At 44.3% G+C, this 22,353-nt stretch overlaps 1 protein-coding gene across 1 annotated transcript; it reads right to left on the reverse strand.

Moving 5' to 3' along the window:
* Positions 1-9,469: 9,469 nt before the first annotated feature.
* FOXR1 (forkhead box R1) lies at positions 9,470-17,788 on the reverse strand. The gene is made up of 6 exons (XM_057747329.1): positions 17,659-17,788; positions 11,862-11,936; positions 11,513-11,760; positions 11,042-11,268; positions 9,976-10,214; positions 9,470-9,498 (listed from the first exon to the last, which is right to left on the reverse strand). The coding sequence occupies exons 1-6, from the start codon at positions 17,717-17,719 to the stop codon at positions 9,470-9,472; spliced, it is 879 nt and encodes a 292-aa protein (XP_057603312.1). The 5' UTR covers positions 17,720-17,788.
* Positions 17,789-22,353: the final 4,565 nt, after the last annotated feature.

The following is a 22,353-nucleotide window of genomic DNA, read 5'->3' on the forward strand; positions in this document are numbered from 1 at the left end:
ACCTCTGACTCCTCGGGGGCGGGGCGAACCCAGCAGCCCCCGCGGCCCCCAGCGGCGGGCCGGCGCCACTGCAAGTCCTTCTGCGGCTGCGCAGGTTTCTTTCTCGGCTCCCTGGCTGCGCGCAAACCAAGCCAGTCACTAGTACCGCCGAATGCTGTCTGGCTGGAAAAGGTGAGGGGAAGGGGCGCACGCAACAGTTAGAGGGGACCGTACACGTATCTGGACGTTGACAAGGACCCGACAGACGATGTAACAAATGGTAACTAGTATTTATAGGGTGCTCCCTATAAATGGGAGTCCAGAGCTTTACCTTAACAACCTCATGTAGCCGTCACAGTAACTCTATGTGGTGTCTTGCTATTACGGGGATTTTACGAGCGGGAAACGGACGCATGAAGGAGGAAGTAACTTTGTGGAAGGTTCAGCAGGTGTAAAGCGGCAGAGGCAGCAGCAGCAGGGTGTAGGGAACACCAGCTGCAGGCCTAATGTAACACCTAATCACACTCACACCCCCACAGGGGTGATCTGAACGTTGCTCCTGCAGAGCTGTAAAGGGAAAGCTATGAAGGGTGCAAAGTCATTGCTGAGGGTAAGCAGACGTTTTTAATCTGTAAACGTGCTGAACTAGTGGAACTTTTTTCTCTACAAGCCACTTCTCCCAGAGTCAACAGCCTTCCTGTCTGTCCTGCCCGCTTAGGACCTTAGGTGAATTGCTTCCTCACAGAGCTGAAATCCCCAGACTGTGATCTCCACCCTAGAGGTCCCTCCAAAAATCCTGGGGCCTGGCCCATACCTGAATTAATAGGATGTGCAAACAGAGCTGGCACAAAGTCCCCAGCTTCTCTTACACTTGTTACCTGTACTGGTGCATTAACCCGGATGGGTTACAGTGTCCATGGGTGTATGCAGTCAACTCTACATAATTCAGACCCAGAAAGTAGCCAGACTGCCCTTCAGATCTTGACTTCCTGTTGGAGCTTCCCTGAAGACTCAGGCCTTTGCCAGATGTGATCCGTTTTGATGACCTTTGCAGTTCTCAGTTCCTTGACCTCTCGTCACTCCCCTGGAGGGTAATCCTAGACCTTGTTCACCTGAAATTGCTCCTTCTCTAAATTCAAACTCTGAAGTTCTACTCTGACCACCCTCTTCCAACCTACCAGCTGGTCTTACCTTCCAGCTGGTCTTTAACTGTGGGGAGACCTCCGTTCCTGAATGAGTACTCAGCCATTCACTCAGAAAATTATTCAGCATCTGCCTGCTACTAATTGCTTTGGTCTAGGCCAGGTTTACAGATTTAAAAACCTTTAAAGTGTGGCCTCAGGGTCAGGAGCAGCAGCATCTGGGAGCTTGTTAGAAATGCGAATTTTTTAGCCCCACCCCAGACCTACTGAATAGGAAACTCGGGAGTGGGGCCCAGCAATCTGTGGTTTAATGAGTCCTTCAGATGATCTTGATGCTCAGTGGAGTCTGAGAATCACTGGTCTTGGTCTCAGGTCTTCTTGACTTCGCTTTACCCACTGGATCCCAGGAATATTTCCACCACACTCTCATGGCAACCTCTGACTTCACTTGATCTACCAAGACCTCTCATTCTGTCACACCCCAACCATCGAGCCAACCATCCCATGTATTTCTGTCATTTTTCCCAAAGCTGCTTTAGAGTAGTCTACACTGTCTGCTTCAACTTCTAACTTTTCAGCCCTCTGCAATTTTGCTTTTGAAACTGTTTCCCTAAAGTCCTCTACTACCTAGTATTCATTCGGCTGCCATCTGAACTAGACTGTGTGAAACAGAACTCAACTCCTTCCTCTTCAGATCATGCCCTGTTTTCATCCTCCCAGTGAATGATACCACCAAACTAAAGCCTGGAGTTTCGGGGTGAGTAATCTTTGACACTCCCTTTTACTTAGTCCCTACATCCATCCTGCACAAGTTGTCTCACTGGATTTCTGAGATGTTTAAAATCTATTCTCCACCTTTTATGTTCATAGAGCATATCTTATTTTAGTCTTCTATCTTTCTTGCTTAGATTCATGAAAAATCTTTCTGACTGGTTTCCAAGTGTCTGGTGTATTTCTGCTTCATTTGTCCTCCAAACTCTGGTCTTAAGGTAGTCTCTATAATGACTTTCCTGATTAATTTAATGTCTCTTGATTGCCTTCAGGAAATATCTAAATTTCGCAGCTTGAATTTTACACTAAGCTTCCTAACCTCCTTTTCAGTCCTGTCCCAGACTCCCCCCTTCCTCCCCCGCCCTCCTCCAGGCAATATTCCTGCAGTCCTATTGCTCCTGTGCACTTTAGCATCTCCAGCCCTTGCTTCCCTCTGCCTAGAATTTACTTCTTTCCAGCTCTGCCTGATAAATTCTTCCTACCATATAGGGCTCTGAAATATGAACTAGAGTGGAATTTCCATGAGGCTGGTGACTTTGTCTGGAATATGGTAAGCTCTCAAACAATTCAGAAGCTCTTGGATCAGTTCATGATTGCATGAATGAAATGTCGTCCCTTTTGTGAAGCCTACCAGAGTGGATCCTGCAGAATTGATTCTTCAATTCCAAGGTCTTTTGCTCATCCTGTTGTCATTTTGTTTAGTAGTCAGTTGAAAACTCAGTAGTTGAAAAGCTCCTCAAGGGCAGGGACTATGTCTTGATCATGCCTGACTCGGCAGAACTAGAAGAAAGGGGTCTTCTATGCATGTTTGTCAAATTAAGTTAAAATCATCAAAACTCCAGGCACCCTGGTGCTAACATGGCCACAGGGTGGGAGTCTGTGCTAGGAAGGAGCCGCAGAAGCATGCAGCTAACAGCCTGCTAATTATGTTGCAGGAAGGGGGACCCCTTCCAGAGCCCAAGAGTGGCCTCTTGTCTCGTAAGAGTTTACCTTTTTAAAAAATATTTATTTAGTTAGTTGTGCTGGGTCTTAGTTGCAGCAGGTGGGCTCCTTAGTTGCAGCAGGTGGGCTTCTTAGTTGTGGCATGCAAACTCAGTTGTGGCATGTGTGTGGGATCTAGTTTCCTGACCAGGGATCAAACCCAGGCACAGAGTCTTATCCACTGCGCCACCAGGGAAGTCCCTGGGCTCTTGTCTAACACTCGAAAATGAACTGTCTGAGGAGATACATGTACTGACAAAGCAAAAGACTTGACAGGGAAGGGGCACTTGGGTGGAGAGCAGTAGGGTCAGGGAACCCAGGAGGACTGCTCTGCCACCTGGCTCACAGTCTCAGGTTTTATGGTAATGAGGTTAGTTCCTGGGTTGTCTCTGGCCAGTCCTCTTGCTTGGCCCATATTTGGTCTGACTCAGGGTTCTTCCTGATGGCATGCTCATCTCTCAGCCAAGATGGATTCCAGTGCAAAGGATTCTGAGAGGTCTGTAGGACAATGTTATGGGCTGGCGTCTCCTCCCCTCCTTTTGACCCCTCCCAAATTCTTCTGGTTAGTTTTCAGTGGCAGCACCAAGTTCTTATCCGGACCTCCTGTTGTGAGACAACTTATGCAAGTGGTTATCATTGTGCCTGGCCAGGGCGGGTGGTTTCAGTTAGTGGTTCCATAACAATAGTATCAAACTACAAAACAGGCTAGTGGATAGCTTTATTTAAAAATTCTAAAAAGTAATTTCTTATTAAAAAAAACTGAAAAAAAAAGTTGGCATTATAAGGCTATGCCTCTATTAAAAAAAAATCCATACTGAGGTGGGGGGACTTCCCTGGTGGCAACTAAAGATCCCGTGTGCTGTAATTCAGACCCAGCACAGCCAAATAAGTAAATAAATAAATATTTTTTTTAAATAAATAAAAATAAAAAGGGATTGGCCTCCATATCTTTTGCCACCTGCCAATCCCCAAAGATGACTATGACTGTTTGATACCTGTTTTCTTCAAGACATTTTTCTGTGCTTAGACAACATATTTGTATATATATAAACATAGTTTCTGTCACATTTGGAATCATATCGAACATACTGTTCAGTTACAGCTTTTTTACTCCTAAAAATGTATTATGAATATCTTTCTACACCAGTACATTGAGTATAAAATAAATACTGTCTGTATCCCCCTGACTCTCAGATGCATTTACATCTTCAGCTCAGGCTTACCTTCTGAACTCCAGACTTAAACAACAGTTAGCAACTTGACATAACCACCCTGATGTCTCACAGATTCTAAACACAAAACTGCTCAAACCTGCTGCTCCTAAACAGTTTTCCCCTCCTCATCATTCACCCAAGCACTCAAACCAAAAACCTCAGAGTCATTCTTTTCTCCTCTTGCATCTAATCAATCCTGTTGACTTGCTGATTCTGCCTCCAAGTCACATCATCAAATCAGGCTGCTTCTCTCCATTTCTGCTGGCCACTGCCCCAGTCCACCTGGATTCTGCAGTCACCTCCCTACAGGCATTCCTGCTTGCACGTTTGTCCCTTACAAGCCACTTTCAATGAGTGGCTAAGCATCATTTAAAAAATAAAAGGGAGTTATGTCAGTTACTTCAACTTCTTTCCACTATGCTTGAAAAAAACCCCTCCAAATTCCATATCATAGCCTAGAAAGGTCTAGTCTCTGCCTCCCCAACCTCACCTTGGTTACTATATTCTGTCCTCCATGGCCCATCCCCATTCTCTCTATAGGCCAAGGCGAGGAGGTTCCTACCTCCTAAGCTTTGTTTATTCTGTTTCCTCTGCTGGAACACTTTTCCTTCCCATGCTTCAGCCTGGCTACTCATTAAACAGATCTCAGTTAAAATATCTTTCTCAGAAAGGCCTTCTCTGACCTCCTCTCCAATTAGAGTCAAGTACCCATATTGTGTCTCTCACAGTAACCTAAACCTACCTTATTAAGATTTATTATCATTGTACATTACTAGTGTGTCTGTTTAATATCTTTCTAGACTGTGAGGGAGGTTCCTATCTGTGAGGGAGGAGCCATTTTGGGTTTCACTGTATCCCTAGCAGCTGGCACAGGGCCTGGCATATTGAAAGCTCAAAACAAATAATTGTTGAATGAGCAAAAGTAGAGGAGGTGGGTGTAGGAGTGTAATCGTCTATTAGAGGACAAATGGGCAAAGGCAGACTCTTCTCTAGGTTCCTTTTCCCACAAAGGCTATGTTATGTTCTTTCCCTCTGGCCTGTTTTCTTTTGGGATCCACTTGCAGCTTAAACCAGACATCAACAAGAATGTGGACAGGGATAAAGATGTGTACAAAGTACAGGTGAGGCAAGTTGAGACCAAATCAGATGAAACCAGAGCTTAGGATTCAGGACCCTCTCCTTATTCCTGGGAGCTGGATAGACAAGGGTGGTTGGTGGGGGGCCCTGGCTGCAGAGAGTGCTGGGTGGGCCCAGAGCTGATGACAGTAATGACCTGGCCCCTCCACCCACTCCTCTGGTGGATATCACATAAAAAATAGCATCCAGACAGTCCAGGAGAAAATCAGCATAGAGCACCTCCAGGTGGGCCAGGGAAGGGCAGTTTTTGGCTTGTTCCAACCAGGAATCTGCATAAGTCTGTTGTGTCTTCCTTGGCACTGGTCATTTTTTCTTCCCTGTCCTACCCCACCTCCCGAGCCTCCACCTCTGCCTCCTGGGAGCATCGCTACCCCCCACCCCAGCAGGGCAGGGCTGTCTTTAAGCACTTCCGGGGAATTGCTAGCTGTTGTTTTCCAGACCTGGAAAAAAGACCCCGTGCTAACGCCTCCTGTAAGAAGTCTTCCCCAGTTCCTCTCAAGCTAATTGCCCTCTTCTCTGTGTTTCCAGAGAACATGGAATCTGCCTGTTAGAGAAGTTACTAGTGACAAATCATAGCAAACAGAGCATTCTTACTACCTAATGGGCCCCATGCTAGGCTCTGGGGTTTGGACACTAACGGGACTTATTCCATTGTATTGTCCTCACTGGTTGCCAAGGTCACTGAGGGTGAGGCCTCTAGGACAGGGACTGTGTCTTTTTTTTTTCCTTAGAAGTTAGGAGCAAACTTTTTTTGTTTTTTATTTATTTATTGGCTGTGTTGGGTCTTCGTTGCTGTGCAAGGGCTTTCTCTAGTTCTGGCTACTCTTCGTTGTGCGGGCTTCGCAGTGCAGTGGCTTCTCTTGTTGCGGAGCACAGGCTGTAGGCGCGTGGGCTTAGTAGTTGCAGCATGTGAACTCAGTAGTTGTGGTGCACAGGCTTAGTTGCTCCTCGGCATGTGGGATCTTCCCAGACCAGGGCTCAAACCCATGTCCCCTGCATTGGCAGGCGGATTCTTAACCACTGTGCCACTAGGGAAGTCCCAGGACTGTATCTTATATGTTGCTTGGTTTGGGGTTTTCTACTTCATCAGCCTTAACACCTTAGGAATGGAGCAAATACTCTGTAAGACCATCTTTACCACCCTGAAATGAATCTCACTGATAAAATAACCTATCTACACATATAATTTAAAAAATAATGAAACTGTAATGCTGTAACTGTAATACAACAGAAAAAAAAGGGAGGGAAATTTATAATAAAAATGTATTCTAATGGATAAACTATATTTGAAAACATGAGAGTTGAAAATTTGCACATTCTTACTGTGACTAGCTTAAAGAGGTGTCATGCAAATGGTTATTGAAAATACTTTTTCTTTATATTGGCTACCTTGAAATAGCTAATATTTGTTTATACATGTAGAATCCCAGTGATTACAAGAGATACAAACACAGACAGACCAATACAGGCATTGGTATTGGTGACTTAAATACCAGAGCAGCTTTGCTGTCAGTGATTTTCCAAAATGGCAAACAACTCTCAGTAAACTTCTAAACTCAAAAATGTACAGTCTTCCTTCATTTTACCTAAGAGTTGCATTCCTGGAAAATTCAGTATATAATAAAGCAATACAACAAATACTTTCTGCTTACATATAAAACCGGGTTAGGTTCTTTTCTTTTTCTTTTTAAATAAATTTATTTATTTATTTATTGGTTGTGTTGGGCTTTCTCTAGTTGTGTTGTGCAGGCTTCTCATTGTGGTGGCTTCTCGTTGCAGGGCATGGGCTGTAGGTGCGCAGGCTTCAGTAGTTGTGGCATGCTGGCTCAGCAGTTGTGGTGCATAGGCTTAGGCACTCCGAGGCATGTGGGATCTTGCTGGAGCAGGCCTCGAACTGGTGTCCCCTGCATTGGCAGGCAGATTCGTAACCACTGTGCCACCAGGGAAGTCCCCAGGTTAGGTTCTTGACCCAGCTCTTTATCAGTGGCCTTAGGTATGAGGGTCAGCTCTTCACAGCGAGACACTGCCTCCTGCACTGACATCTGAGGCTCCTGGGCCTGCCAGTCCCCCACATCCTTGTGGCAACCATAGTGCCCCCTAGGGTCAGTGAGAGCCCCTGGCCTAGCACTGCTTCTGGTGCATGTTCCAGAATGAATGCAAAGCTGGAGCAGGTAGAGCAGAGGTGGTTGTGGTGATGGATGGGTGACCAGGGTGAGATTGTGTGTGTGTTACCAAAAATGTGCAAACCAAGCAAATGAACTGGGCCTTTCTTCAAAGGTAGAGATTTTGGTCAGGTAGGGCATGGGTCATGCTTTTAGGAATACCAGAGACTAGGGAAGAGGCAGTCTGATTTTATAGTGATATAGACTGCAAGCGATTAAGGGCTGAATAAGTGGACAGAAAATGAAGGCAACTCCTTAAATATAATGGCCATCACACTGTGACCTGAAGATAATAATAGTACCTGCTCCTTAAGGCCACTGTATGTCTTAAACCTTCAAATGCACTTAGAATGATGTCTGGTCCATTTGTAAGCACTCAGTGTTAATATGCCAGACATAGGACTACACACTTTCCATTGTCCTATTTAGTTCCCAAATCAAATCTGTGTGTACTTTTATTATCCCCAATTTGCATGCAAAAGAAAGTGAAGTTTAGAAATGTTAAGAAAACTTGTGCTAAAGAAGATACAGTGAGGGACTTCCCTGCCAGTGGTCAAGACTTAGCCTTCCAATGCAGGGAGTCTGGGTTCTATCCCTGGTCAGGGAGCTAAGATCCCATATGCCTCACGGTCAAAAAGCAAAACATAAAACAAAAACAATATTGTAACAAATTCAATAAAGACTTTAAAAATTGTCCATATCAAAAAAGTTTTTGAAAAAAAAAAAAAGAAGAAGATACAGTGAGAAGAGGACAGGTGATCTGCTGAGAGGCAGCAGAGATGGAAAACAAGACTGTTGCCGGCAACAGCAAGGGCCCGACTCCCACTGAGAGCTGCCAAGTGCTGAAAGTAGATCCAGGTCATTACTAGCCCACCAGCCTCCTGGAGCAGGGAGGTGGGTCCTAACTGGACATCACTAGAAGCAATAAAATAGCTACCATTTATGTAGAACTGGGAACCAGGTTTGGTATGAAGCACTCTACTCCATCCCCCTTGATCTCTATGCTGCTACAGTACCAAGAAAGAACCATCAGGGACTTCCCTGGTGGTCCAGTGGTTAAGACTCCCCCCTTCCAATGCAGGGGGCGAGGGTTCAATCTCTGGTTAGGGAACTAAGATCCTGTGTGCCACGCTGTGTGGCTGAAAAATTAAAAAATAAAAAGCAATTAAAAACAAAAAGCCACCATTAACTCATTTTCCTGAGCAAGACACTCAAGCTCAAAGAGAAAGTGGCTGCCTGAGGCAGTTTCTTCTGGAATAAGGATGCAGGAGCAGCAAGCAACTATATCAGAGCTGAGAGCCAGGGCCATTCTCCAGACTCAAGCATCACCCATTGCCACCTCTGAGGAGGAGTGATGCCCAGTCCCGTGGGACAGTGTGTGAGGCTGGAGCCATGTTTCTGTGCAGGCCTGTTGCATGGTGAGGGAAGAGCAGCAGAGGGAATGGCAGCTGGCCTAGCCTTGGACATGGTCTCCTGCAACCAGGGAAGCCACTGCAGCCCAGCTGGGATCTGCAGCCTCTAAGGACCCTGATTCCACAAGTGCTCTGGCTCCTAATGAAGCCAGAAGTATGGAAGGGCCATGCCTCTCACTCTGAGTTCCCACCCTTCACCCCCAGTGCTTAAATGGGGGAAATGGCTTGAGCCCGGCTACTCCTTTTCTCAAGAAATTCTCTCTTCTCATCTTTCTCACTGCTCCTCCATGGCCTCCTATAAGCGTCTTTCCTTCAACTGTTCCATAAATGATGTGTTTCCCTAGGCCTCTCTTCATTTTCCCCAGCTGATTACATCCACGCCTGTGAGTGGGTGGCTGCTTTAGGCTAACATCTCCCAAGAAAAATGGGATCCTGAAGAGGGTTGAATTATTTTCTTTCATCCCTTGAAGAAAGAAGAGTATGGGCTTCCTTTGCTGCACACCAGGCAACTGCCCCATTGCCTCTAGAGCATCCATCAGCTCTGAGGGCATCCCATTTCCAACCTCAGAGACGACCTCCACCTCTACCCCTACCCCGTCCTCAGACTACACACACACCAGGCTGCTGTAGATAACTTTAATAAGGAATGGGCTGACAGTTGGTTCTTGGAACTAAAGGTCAAAGAGGGAGGGCATCACATCTGTAAGGAAAGAAGAAAGTTAAAGGGATCTATATGCCCTTTGCAGCTGCTGTTTCCTAAGCCTGGAAAGCTCTCTTACAGCAGATGATCTACTTTTCCTCCCTCAAGGCCCAAATGCCACCCGGTATCCAGGAGAAGAAAAAGCCCCCTTTGCAGAGAACCTCTAATACCAAGCTTCTCACATTGTGTGGTCACCACTTCCCCAGGCTGCGGGGCTGTGTGTAGGGCCAGCTGCCCCTTAGCTGTTTCTCCATCAGCTCCCAGTACCTCACGTTCCATGCTTGTGTGTGGACCCCTCAGGCAGGCACCACCCCCGGGTCTCAGAACACTGCTGTCCTTTCCCCTTTCTACGGAAGGTGCCCCCCAGCCTCTGCCCATGGTGTGACCCTGGCTTCTTCCTTGCACACTTGGCCTTGGGTCTTGGGTCGGGATCTTCAGGTCCCTCCCCTTGACCCCATGTGCAACAAGGCCTCACACCTGGCTGGCTCATGCACTGCTGGATACTTTCCAGCCGAGTGGAGGCCAAGGCACGGGCCTCCTCTGCAAAGCGGCGGTGTCCCTCCTCAGTCAGCTTCCAGAGGCAGGATCGGGGCCGTGTGCTGGCCCCAGCCTGCATGCTGACCGGCACTTTCTCAAAGCTGTCTCGGAAACAGAGATTGTGACGCACAGTATTCTTCCAACCTTCAGGAGCCGTCCGGAAAAAGGGGAAATGTTGTCTGTGGACAGGGAGGAATGGTAAGGAGAGGGGTGGTTTTTCTGGGAGCTGCCCTACCCTGGAGAATGTTCTTCCCCAGGGCCAGGAGCCTCAGCCATTCTCTCAAGGTGAAGGGCAAGCTGGCCCAGGACACGCTGTGCCAACTGAACACATGGCAAATCTCCACCCGGTGTTGCTTGTGCAAAAGCCTCACCTTCTAAGCCCAGTTCACTGCCCCCACTCCCAGACTCGCTTTCCTCCTTGACTTGCAACAGGAAGAGAGCAGAAGTCAGGCCAACCAGCTCCTGTCAGAGGACTCTTGGTCAAGGAGGATGCCTCCTGAGGATTAATATTCTGCGACTCTTCCAACAGAGGGAAAAGGTCTGAGAGACTCCTCATACTCGTGGGTACCTGACTCTCAAAACTCAATGTAAATCCCTTCTCAGCTGGGCTTCCCTGGGTCCTTGGGGGACAGGCTGTGCCAGGCAGTTCAGTCCAAAGGGAAAGCATGTAAGAAACTGTCTGGGAAGCCAGATTTTATACTGGATGATCTTGAGAGGGTAGACGGGAAAATTTATGACCCAGGTGAATTTATGTTTTAAAGAACTAAGATATAAAAAGGTTGGAGTTTCTTAGGTGTGAAAGGGGTACGGTGGGGGGTGGCTATCTTCCTGTCTGTGTGAGGTGTGGGCACACAATCGGGGACAACGTAGAACCAGTGCCTGGGAGAGGAGAAGTATCCTCTCAGACCCAGATGGGGAACTGAGGCAGCAGCCCAGGGCCTGGAAGGTATCAGAGCAGGGCCCTGCCCCCTCCCTTCGCCCTCCGCACAGGGCCCCCGGCACATACCGAGTGAAACTGTAGATCTGTTGCACGTTGAGGCCACAGGGGGAACTGTTTCTTAATGCCAGTGCAATTAGGTGGAAGTAATTGAGAGGGGGCCGGGACCAGAGCCTCCCCTCCTGGCTGTTGGCTTGCCGAAGCCTCCGACTCTGGAGGGGGGCCCTTTTGTGAGGGGACGGGAGAGCCACAGAGGAGCTGTCATCCTGGTCCTCAGCCTCCTCCTCTTCTGTGAGCTAGAGGAGCACAGAGTAGGAACTGGTCCTGACTCCACAGCCTCTACTACTCCAGGGGTGCAGTGGCAGGAAGGGGTGGTGGTCTAGGGCCACCATCTGGGCTTCTCCCCGACGCAGGGGCACAGCTAATTTCTGAACCCCGTAACCCATCGTTATACCTAAGAAAACAGAACTCTCTGCTGCATGATCCCTGTGCCCACTCTGCCTACAGCCCAAGTCCGGCCCACACCCCAGAAATCCCTACCTCCCTGTTGCTGGGGGAAGAGGCAAACCGCTTCTGAGGAGGAGACGGGTCTCCAGAAAGTGATGGCAACTCCACCACTGTGGCCTCTGGGCATTTGGCAAAGTCGTCTTCTTTTGGGGGTGGTTGAGGGGAGGAGACTGTGCTTGTCAGATTCCTCCCCTTCCTGGGTTCTGGGATCTCCAGCTTTCCAGGGGGGAACACGATGTTGGGATCTACCCACATCCACAGGTTGGGCTTGAAATCTGGACCTGTGCAGAGAAAAAGGAGGTTGTGGGCCATAACCCATGGGCTTTGGGTGTCCTGCCCAGGCCACAGGGCCATGTCAGAAAACTCACTCCCCTCTACTCACCATCTTTATCAGGGTTGGGGTTTTTTTCCAGAGGTAATTTTGGTGGCTCAACTATTCGGAGTTTATATCTGGCAACTGCCGAAAAGAGAGAAGAGAGTCAAAACATCCTAGGATTTCCAACATGACCCCAGGATCCTGGGCCTTGAAGCTTCCCTGTGAGCTGAGTATGGGCCCTTCCTGGGAAGTTATGATGCCATATTCTACAGGTTTCCCCTGACTTCTCTGACCACCTCATTTGTCCTCTGCATTCTCCTCCTCTCACCCCTCATTACGGCCCCTGAACCATCTCATTAATGCCTGTTATTTCAGTCAGTCACCATCTATAAACTGAGGGCTTCCAAATCTTTATCTCTAGCTCAGACTTCTCTGCTGGCCCTTAAGTAGAACTGCCTATGGGATGACCCAGAGGCACCTCGAACATTTCTAAAACTGAACTCCATTTTCCTGCTCTTTCTTCTGTATTCCTTCAGCAAGTGGCACCATCTAACTAGTTGTCCAGGCCAGATACTTGGAAATCATTTTTTTTCCTGAATTTTTTTAATGAAGTATAGTTGATTTACTATGTTGTGTTAGTTTTAGGTGTACAGCAAAGTGATTCAGTTATATATATACACACACACACACACATATATATATACACACACACATATACATATATTACATATTCTTTTCCAGATTCTTTTCCATTATAGGTTATTATAAGATATTGAATATAGTTCCCTGTGCTATATACTAGGTCCTTGTTGGTTATCTATTTTATATATAGTAGTATGTATCTGTTAATCCCAAACTCCTAATTTATCCCCCTCCTCTTCCCTTCCCCTTTGGTAACCATAAGTTTGTTTTCTGTGTCTGTGAGTGGAAATCATTCTTGGTGACTCCAGTACAGCCACACCCAATCAGTCACTAAGTTCTACCATCCTAGTGCAAGCCTGTAACCTAAAAGATCTGTTTATCTTCTTTTCTTTAACTTATCATATTGCAGTTTGAATGAGCTCCCTAAAATATGAATCCAGTCTTGCCTCCCTTCAGTGTAAAACCTTATAATGGCTTTCCATTGCCTTTGGGCCAGATCTAAATTCCTTGAGATAGTCTACAGGACCCTGGCTCCTCATCAGTGTTGAAGTGTTGAGTCATTCCTCCCGGGCTCTCCACCCATCTCCAGCAGACCACATCTAGATCCTAGGCCTTCCCATAAGCTGTTTCCTTTGCTGGAAACTCTTCCCTCTTCCTGCTTGCCTAGTTAATTGCTACACACCCATCAAGTCTCTGTTTAAACATCTTTCTAAAGCAGGGCTTCTCTGACTACCTGTCCAAACACTCCCGTAGCACACATTTTACTGTAATTACTTGCTTGGAGTCTATCTCCAGGTCTGTCTCCTTCACTGCCTGGCACATGGGAGGAGCTCAACTTAATTGGATGAATAAATACATGGTGGGCTCAGCGTATATCCGGTATATATTAGAGCTAGCTGCTTGGCATGCAGCTGGCTTCTGTTCCAGTTAGGGGGAACTATTTTTGTCCCCTTCGTTGACCCCGTGAGTGTCATCATATTACAGATGAATCTAGGTTTTTTTCTGGAAAATGATGATATACTTATTGGAGAGCTCAGTAATTAGAAAGATGCCCATTACATTGTTAATGTTCATCACAGTATTCTAAAAAGGAAAAAGTAGTAAGAGATAGAAGAAAGAAAAGGCAAAACTATAATTTACAGGAAAAAAACATAGATTAACATAGAAAACAATACAAAATTGATATATAAATTATTAGAATCAATAAGAGTCCAGTAAGTTTGCTGGATATAAGAGCAACATACTAATCACCACTGCTCCTCTATACCAGCATTAAGAAACTGGAAAATAAAAAAAAATTTTTTCAAAAAGGTTTTGTTCACAGTAGCGACCAAAGTTATAACGTATCTAGGGGTTAACCCATCAAAGAATGGACTAGACCTTTATGTGAAAAAGATGTAATTACTATTTAAGGACCTAAAAGACTTCAATAAACAAAGACACATAATACATATTATAAAGATGCCAACTGTCCTCAAATTAATCTATACATTTAATGCAGATTTAATAAAACATAAAAATAAAAAGGTTCTGCACAGTAAAACTCACAAGGGGAAAAAAATCAGTAGGTAATAAACCGAAAAAAATCATCTCCAAAACTCAATTCTCTGATAGACAGCTCCTACAAATCGAAAATAAAAGGCTAAGACAAACCTATACATGGGTAAAAGATACAAATCAGTATTCAGAAGGAGGGGATACCTGAAGATGCTCAGCCTTACTAGTATTAGGAACACAATAAAAGAACAAGATAATACTTTACATCCAACTGACAAGAATTAGAAAAACAGATAATACCAAGTGTTGGCAAAGATGCAATGAAACAGGATCCTTTATTACACTGCAGATCTAACAGCAACTGGTGCTGGTGAAGAATAATCAGGCAGCACTATAATTTACTGTCTACTCCTGGGTGTGTCTATTCAAGTTACCAGAGGAACTTATCCTGCCTTAAATCTTGGCTATTTCAATAGATACATAGATGATATATATGTATTTCCTAATAACCTGGCCGCTAAGTTTCTTGAACTCTTCTCCTCCCAAAATTTTGCCTTCCATCCTAATGTAGACAGTCCTTCTCACTGTCATAACCTAAACCAATAACTGCAACTTCTCCATAACCTTATTTTTGCACCATGTAAAAAAATGCACCACCTCCTCTTTCCAGCCATCTCCCTCTCAACCCCAACCATCTTTTGATACCACTGATAACACCAGTCCATTGAACACTTGTTTGGTAGAGCAGGATCTAATCAGGGTTGTGGTCTGGCCAAAGCAAGTGTTCCAAAGCCATAGAGAGCCAAAGGAATTAAAGAGAGGACATCCTCTCTAAGTCTGCTCTTTGAGAGCCTGGAAAGGGTGACAGGATCAACAGACTGGTGATCTCAGTGGTATCAAAGGATGGTGCCTCTGTCTCCCTCCCCAGTTCTCTCTGATACTAGTGGTCCCGTCCCTCCTCAAAGACAATGTTAAATTTTTTTTTTTTTTTTTTTTTTGCCTCTCACGGCTTGTGACATCCTAGTTTCCTGACCAAGGAGCAAACCCAGGCCTGGCAGTGAAAGTGCCTAACAACTGGACTGCCAGGGAATTCCTGTCTCCTCTGTTTTCTGTTATTAATTTCTGTCTCTGGACTATTATCAGCATTCAAATATTCTGTTAATTCTCTCATCTTATTAAAAACAAGAACTTCTTTTGTCCCCACTTTCTGTGCCAGGCCACAACTCCATATTTTTGCTTTCTTTTGAGGCAGAACTCGAAAGAATTGCCTATATTTTGTCTCTACTTCCTCTCCCTTCCACCTTTGCCAACCAGGCTTTCTCCTCCACCACTCACCAAAACCACTATGATCAAGGTTGCACTCCACCAAAACCATATAACCAAAGCTCTGCTTTACTAAACCCAATAGTCAGCCCACCTCTGCCCTGATCTCTCACAGCAGTATTTCTGTCCTGTGACCACTCCTTTGAAACACTTTCTTCACTTGGTTTCCAGGAAACCACAATCTCAGTCTTGATTCAATGGTCATTTCCTCAGTTTTTGTTGGTTATCTTTCTTCTCTCCAATCTCTTTAGAATAGAATGCCCCCCAGGGCTCATTCTTGGTCCTTCTCTATTCTCACCCCTTAAATGCCAGTGTGTACCAAACACTCTCAAAATTTATATCTGTATACCTCTCTCCAGAAGTAGAGACATATATGTCCACCAGCTTACTCAACATTTCTACTTGGATATCTAAAAAATATCTCAAACTCAGCATGTCCAGAACAGAATTCCTGATTTTCCCCCTAAACCATCCTATCAGAAGCTTCCCCCATCTCACTACAAGGTAACTCCACCCTTACACTTGATCAGTCATCCTCTAATCTCTTTTTTACGCCATACATCCAATCCATCAAGTGAATCCAGCTTGTTCTACCTTCTTACCACATCCTCTGCCACCACTCTGGTGGTCCAGTGTGCCATCAGCTCTTGTCTGGATTACTACAGTAACCTCCTAACTAGTCTCCTGGCTTCCCAGTCTCTCTACATTTACAGTGTACCCTCAACCCAGCAGCCACAGTGATCTTCTCAGAATAAAGATCATTTAGGATCGGCTACGTAATTTATAAGGCCCAGTGCAAGAGGAAAATGTGGGGCTCCGTGTTCAAATATTATTAAAAATCTTAAGACGGTGACAGCAGGACATTAAACCAAGTATAGGCACCCTATGCAATGGCACAGGTCACTCGCTAAATAGGTGATCATGCCACTCCTCTCTTCCAAACCTTTCAACATGCTGCATCTTACTCGGAGTCAACCTTAACGCCCTCAGAGGAGAGGAGGGCTCTTCCTGATCTCTGCTCCACGCCACACACCCTCGGAACTCTTCTTTTATTTACTTTGATCCAGCTTCACTGGCCTCTTTACCAGTTCCTCAAACACTCCAGGCACATTCCTTCCTGTGGGCTTTTACACTGGCTATTTCTTCTGCCTGGGAAACTTTTCCTCTAAGTATCGTCCAGCTCACTATCTCACCTCCTTCAACTCTGCTCAAATGTTATGAAGACCAACCTGATGACCCTATTTAAAACTAGCTGCCACCATATAAAAAAAATACACACACACACACACACACACATATATATGGATTGCCTGTGTGGCCCCAGTACAATGTCAGCTCCATGAAGACTTGTCTATTTTGTTCATGACGTAACACGTGAGTGTCCAGAACAGTGCCTGGCAAATTGGAGGCGCTCAATAAATATTTCTTTCATCAGTGAAGATACAGGAATGTTCATCAGCATTACTTATGGTGGCAGTGAGTTCCAATGGAGTTTTGTCTCCATCAGTAAGAAGAATTACAATGCAAAAAGTAATATATGCAGATGATATATTACACAGCAATCAGAAATGATGAACCAGATCTGCATTTAGCAACCCAAATATCTCAAAAACAATGTGAATAGGGAAAAAAAGCAACTTGAGGGTTATGTAAATTAAGGTCACCTATAAAAACAAAATAATGCTAAACAGTTTTCAAAGATACACCTATCTAAAGACATTAAATGGATTAGGATAGATACTTGGGAGTGTGAGAGGTGACGAAAGCTGGTGGGGACTGAAGGAGGAAAATAAGTTAATCCAAGTACTTTGCCCAAACAGATGGCAACCAAGTACTATGAATGTAGGAGGTGATTACCTCAACTCTCAACACCTGAGGACCAAACGAGAAAAAAAAAAAAAGTTTTTAAAAGACAACTGTCAGCTACACATTTGGCAAATATTGAGCACCTCTAGATGTCAGGCAATATACTAAGAGGTGGGGATACAGCCACGAACAAAACTGATTTAAAAAAAATTTTTTTTTTTAAAGAGAAAGATGAGAGAAATGCGTAGTGGGCCCAAACGGCGTAGGCGCCACGGAGAAAAGGCTGAGAGGAGGCCTAGAAAGTTCTGGGAGCGAGCCGGGGCCGGTGGGGTAGGGTGGAAAGGCCTGTGCAGGCTGCACTCGTGGGCTTTCCGTCGACGTGCGACCCCACTGCCATTCGGTAAAAGGGGCGGGGTAGGGGCTCCGGGGCTCAGCAAAGGTCACGCGGGTCCCCGAAAGGCGACGTAGTCGCGGGTCTCGTGAGGGCGGGTGGGGAGGAGGTCAAAGGCCAGGGAGCCCCCGGCCCGGCGCGCGCACAAGCCCCCCACCCGCCGCGGCGCGCCCATCCCCCACGACCCCTCTCTCGGACACTCACGGTTCTGTTCGGCTGAGGGCAGGTGCGTCGTGGTGAAGGCTAGGAAGGACTCGTTCCCCATGTCCCAGTCCAGCAATCCCGGGACCTGGCCATGGAGGCTGGCCCAGAAGTCAAGATGCTGGAGTTTCAGGTCCACAATTAGGGCGAGGAGGGAGAGCCAGCACAGGGTGGGAGAGTCCGGAGAGACTGAGGCTGAGGCCTAGGAGGCACTTCCTCAGATATCCGCACTCTGATTGACTTAGGTTGGAGCCCGCTCAGGTGTGCCCAGTCCCCACCTGACACCCTTGATCTCAGGCCTCCACTGAGTGCTCCTTGCCACGTCTTTCCGCAACCCCGCACGCTTTCATTTTAGGGTTTGGGGACCTTGGGGGTCCAGAAGGGAGATATCCCAGGCCCTCTTTCCCCTCTACAGCTGCACCAAGCTCTTATTTAGTAAATCAATCTACCATTCAAGAATGATCCCGTGATGGTATTAATAGCTACTTTCTAGAAGTTTGGAAGATTTTATACTCTATCCAAGATCACATCTGTAAGTATATGATGGAGATAGGATTAGATGGTGGAGATAGGATTAAATGGTGATTTTTCTTTTTTCTTTCTTTTTTTTTTTGAATGGTGATTTAAAATTTTTGTTTTTCATAATTTCAGATTTACAGAAAGTCCCAAGAATACTATAAAAAATTCCAGTGTACCAAAATCCTGTAACTCACCAATTATACCAGTTATTAACATTTTATCACAGTTTTGTTTTTCTCTCTGTGTATGTAAGACATACCTTATTTTTTTCTGAACTACTTGAGAGTAATTTGCAGACATCATGCCCCTTTACCCATAAATACCTGTGTGTATTTCCTGAAAACAAGGATATTGGTTTACATAACCAGAAAATCAGTAATGAGAAAATCATCAAAATTTAACATTGGTTCAATACTATATTTAATATACAGACCTTGTTCAAATTTCACCAATTGTCCCAGCAATGTCCTTTATATAAATGTGTTTTCTGATCTAGAATCCAATTCAGGATCATGCAGGGCATTTAATTTTCGTGTCTCTTTAATCTGTAGCAGTATGTCAGACTTTTTTTTTTTTTTTTAATCTTTATTGGAGTATAATTGGTTTACAGTATTGTGTCAGTTTCTACTGTACAACACAATGAAAGAGCCACATGTATACATATATCCCCATATTCCCTCCCTCTTGAGCCTCCCTCCCAACCTCCCTATCCCACCGCTTTAGGTCTTCACAAAGCATCAAGCTGATCTCCCTGTGCTCTGTAGTAGCTTTCCACTAGCCATCTATTTTACATTTGGTAATGGTGTATATATGAATGCTACTCTCTCACTATGTTCCAGCTTCCCCTCCCGCCGGTGTCCTCAGGCCCATTCTCTACATCTGCATCTCTATTCCTACCCTGCTATGAGGTTCATCAGTACCATTTTTCTAGATTCCATATATATGTGTTAGCATACGGTATTTGTTTTTCTCTTTCTGGCTTACTTCACTCTGTATGACAGACTCCAAGTCCATCCACCTCACTACGAATAGCTCCATTTCATTCCTTTTTATGGCTGAGTAATATTCATTGTATATATGTGCCACATCTTCTTTATCCATTCATCTGTCGATGGACATTTAGGTTGCTTCCATGTCCTGGCTATTGTAAACAGTGCTGCAGTGAACATTGTGGTACATGTATCTTTTTGAATTATGGTTTTCTCCAGGTATATGTCCAGTAGTGGGATTGCTGGGTCATATGGTAGTTCTATTTTTAGTTTTTTAAGGAACCTCCATGCTGTTTTCCATAGTGGCTGTATCAATTTACATTCCCACCAACAGTGCAAGAGTGTTTCCTTTTCTCCCCACCCTCTCCAGCATTTATTGTTTCTAGATTTTTTGATGATGGCCATTCTGACTGGTGTGAGGTGATACCTCATTATGGTCTTGATTTGCATTTCTCTAATGATTAGTGGTGTTGAGCATCTTTTCATGTGTCTATTGGCCATCTGTATGTCTTCCTTGGAGAAATGCCTATTTAGGTCTTCCGCCCATTTTTGGATTGTATTGTTTGTTGTTTTGATATTGAGCTGCATGAGCTGCTTGTGTATTTTGGAGATTAATCCTTTGTCAGTTGCTTCATTTACAAATATTTTCTCCCATTCTGAGGGTTGTCTTTTTGTCCTGTTTATGGTTTCCTTTGCTGTGCAAAAGCTTTTCAGTTTCATTAGGTCCCATTTGTTTATTTTTGTTTTTATTTCCATTATTCTGGGAGGTGGGTCAAGAAGGATCTTGCTATGATTTATGTCATAGAGTGTTCTGCCTATATTTTGCTCTAAGAGTTTTATAGTGTTCAGTCTTATATTTAGGTCTTTAATCCATTTTGAGTTTATTTTTGTGTATGGTGTTAGGTAGTGTTCTAGTTTCATTCTTTTACATGTAGCTGTCCAGTTTTCCCAGCACCACTTATTGAAGAGGCTCTCTTTTCTCCATTGTATGTTCTTGCCTCCTTTGTCATATATTAGGTGACCATACATGTGTAGGTTTCTCTCTGGGCTTTCTATCCTATACTATCAATCTATATTTCTGTTTTTGTGCCAGTACCATACTGTCTTGATAACTGTAGCTTTGTAGTATAGTCTGAAATTGGGGAGCCTGATTCCTCCGGCTCCATTTTTCTTTCTCAAGATTGCTTTGGCTATTCGGGGTCTTTTGTGTTTCCACACAAATTGTAAAATTTTTTGTTCTAATTCTGTGAAGAATGCCATTGGTAATTTGATAGGGATTGCATTGAATCTGTAGATTATTTTGGGTAGTATAGTCATTTTCACAATACTGGTTCTTTCAATCCAAGAACATGATATATTTCTCTATCTGTTCATGTCATCTTTGATTCCTTTCATCAGTATTTTATAGTTTTCTGAATACAGGTCTTTTGTATCCTTATGTAGGTTTATGCCTAGGTATTTTATTCTTTTTGTTGTGATGGTAAAGGGGATTGTTTCTTTAATTTCTCTTTCTGATTTTTCATTGTTGGTGTATAGGAATGCAAGAGATTTCTGTACATTAATTTTGTATCCTGCAACTTTTCCAAATTCATTGATTAGCTCTAGTAGTTTTCTGGTGGCATCTTTAGGATTTTCTACGTATAGTATCATATCATCTGCAAAGTGACAGTTTTATTTCTTCTTTTACAATTCGTATTTCTTTTATTTCTTTTTCTTCTCTGATTGCTGTGGCTAGGACTTCCAAAACTATGTTGAATAAGAGTGGCGAGAGTGGACATCCTTGTCTTGTTCCTGACCTTAGTGGAAATGCTTTCAGTTTTTCACCACTGCAAATAATGTTTGCTGTGGGCTTATCATATATGGCCTTTATTATGTTGAGGTAGGTTCCCTCTATGCCCACTTTCTGGACAGTTTTTATCATAATGGGTGTTGAACTTTGTCAAAAGCTTTTTCTGCATCTATTGAGATGATCGTGTGGTTTTTATCCTTCAATTTTAAATCTTTCATAAGATTGACATTTTTGAAGAGTACAGGCCATTTGTTTTGTAGAATGTCTTTTAGTTTGGGTTCCTCTAATGTTTCCTCATAATTAGACTTAGATTATGCATTTTTGGCAAGAATACCGGAGAAGTGATACTGTTTCCTTCTTAGTACATCACATCAAGAGGCCCATGATGTCCGTTTGTCTCATTATTAGTGGCATCCATCATGTTTCTCAACTGTGAAGTTATGGTTTTTTTTCCCTTTTGTAATTAGTAAGCAATTTGTGGGGAGATATTGTAAAGTGATCTAAAATCCTGTTTCTCATCAAGTTCAGACCCACTAATTCTAGCGTCCATTTATGATTCTCACCTAAATCAATCATTACTATGATGGGTGTGAAATGATGATTTTTCTAAATCTATCATGCCTTCTCCATTGGTTTAGTTGGCATTCTGTTGAAAGGAAGTGCTTTTCCTTATCTCATATTTATTTGTTATCAGTATGGACTCAAAGGATTGATTCTTATTTTACAGAGTGGATTGTAATTAAGTACTGTCATTGTTCGTTTTAGTCATTAAAGTGTTGAGATTTGGATAGAGGATGAGGTAGCACCCTCTCGTTCCTTTGTGCATCCTGGGTTTTCCCATCAGAGCCCATCCATCCTGTACTGTGTTGCCTGTTGCTTGTCTGCTATACCAGGAACTTTGAGAGTAGTACCTGACGCATAGAAGACCCTCAATAAATGTTGTTTTAACTATGGTGAAAACAACAGCTTTCTTTTAAGAAATTTACTTGGACTCTACCTTTAATATCAGTAATAACAATAACTTTTATGATGATTCCCCTAATTGTAAAAATAATACATGTTTACATAACATTGTTAATCAACTATGCTCCAATATAAAATAAAATTTTTTAAAAAATACATGTTTGATGGGGAAAACTTAAAAGTATAGAAAGCACAAAGAAAAAACAATAAAACAGGCCTTCCTAGGTGACACAGTGGTTAAGAATCCACCTGCCAATGCAGGGGACATGGGTTCGATCCCTACCCCAAGGGGATACCACGTGCCACAGAGCAACTAAGCCTGTGCACCACAACTATTGGGCCTGCGCGCTAGAGCCCGTGAACCACAACTATTGAACCCATGTGCTGCAACTACTGAAGCCCACGGACCTGGAGCCCATGCTCTGCAACAAGAGAAGC

The sequence above is a fragment of the Hippopotamus amphibius genome, chromosome 9, assembly GCF_030028045.1.
Source record: "Hippopotamus amphibius kiboko isolate mHipAmp2 chromosome 9, mHipAmp2.hap2, whole genome shotgun sequence".
Taxonomy (NCBI): Eukaryota; Metazoa; Chordata; class Mammalia; order Artiodactyla; family Hippopotamidae; genus Hippopotamus; species Hippopotamus amphibius.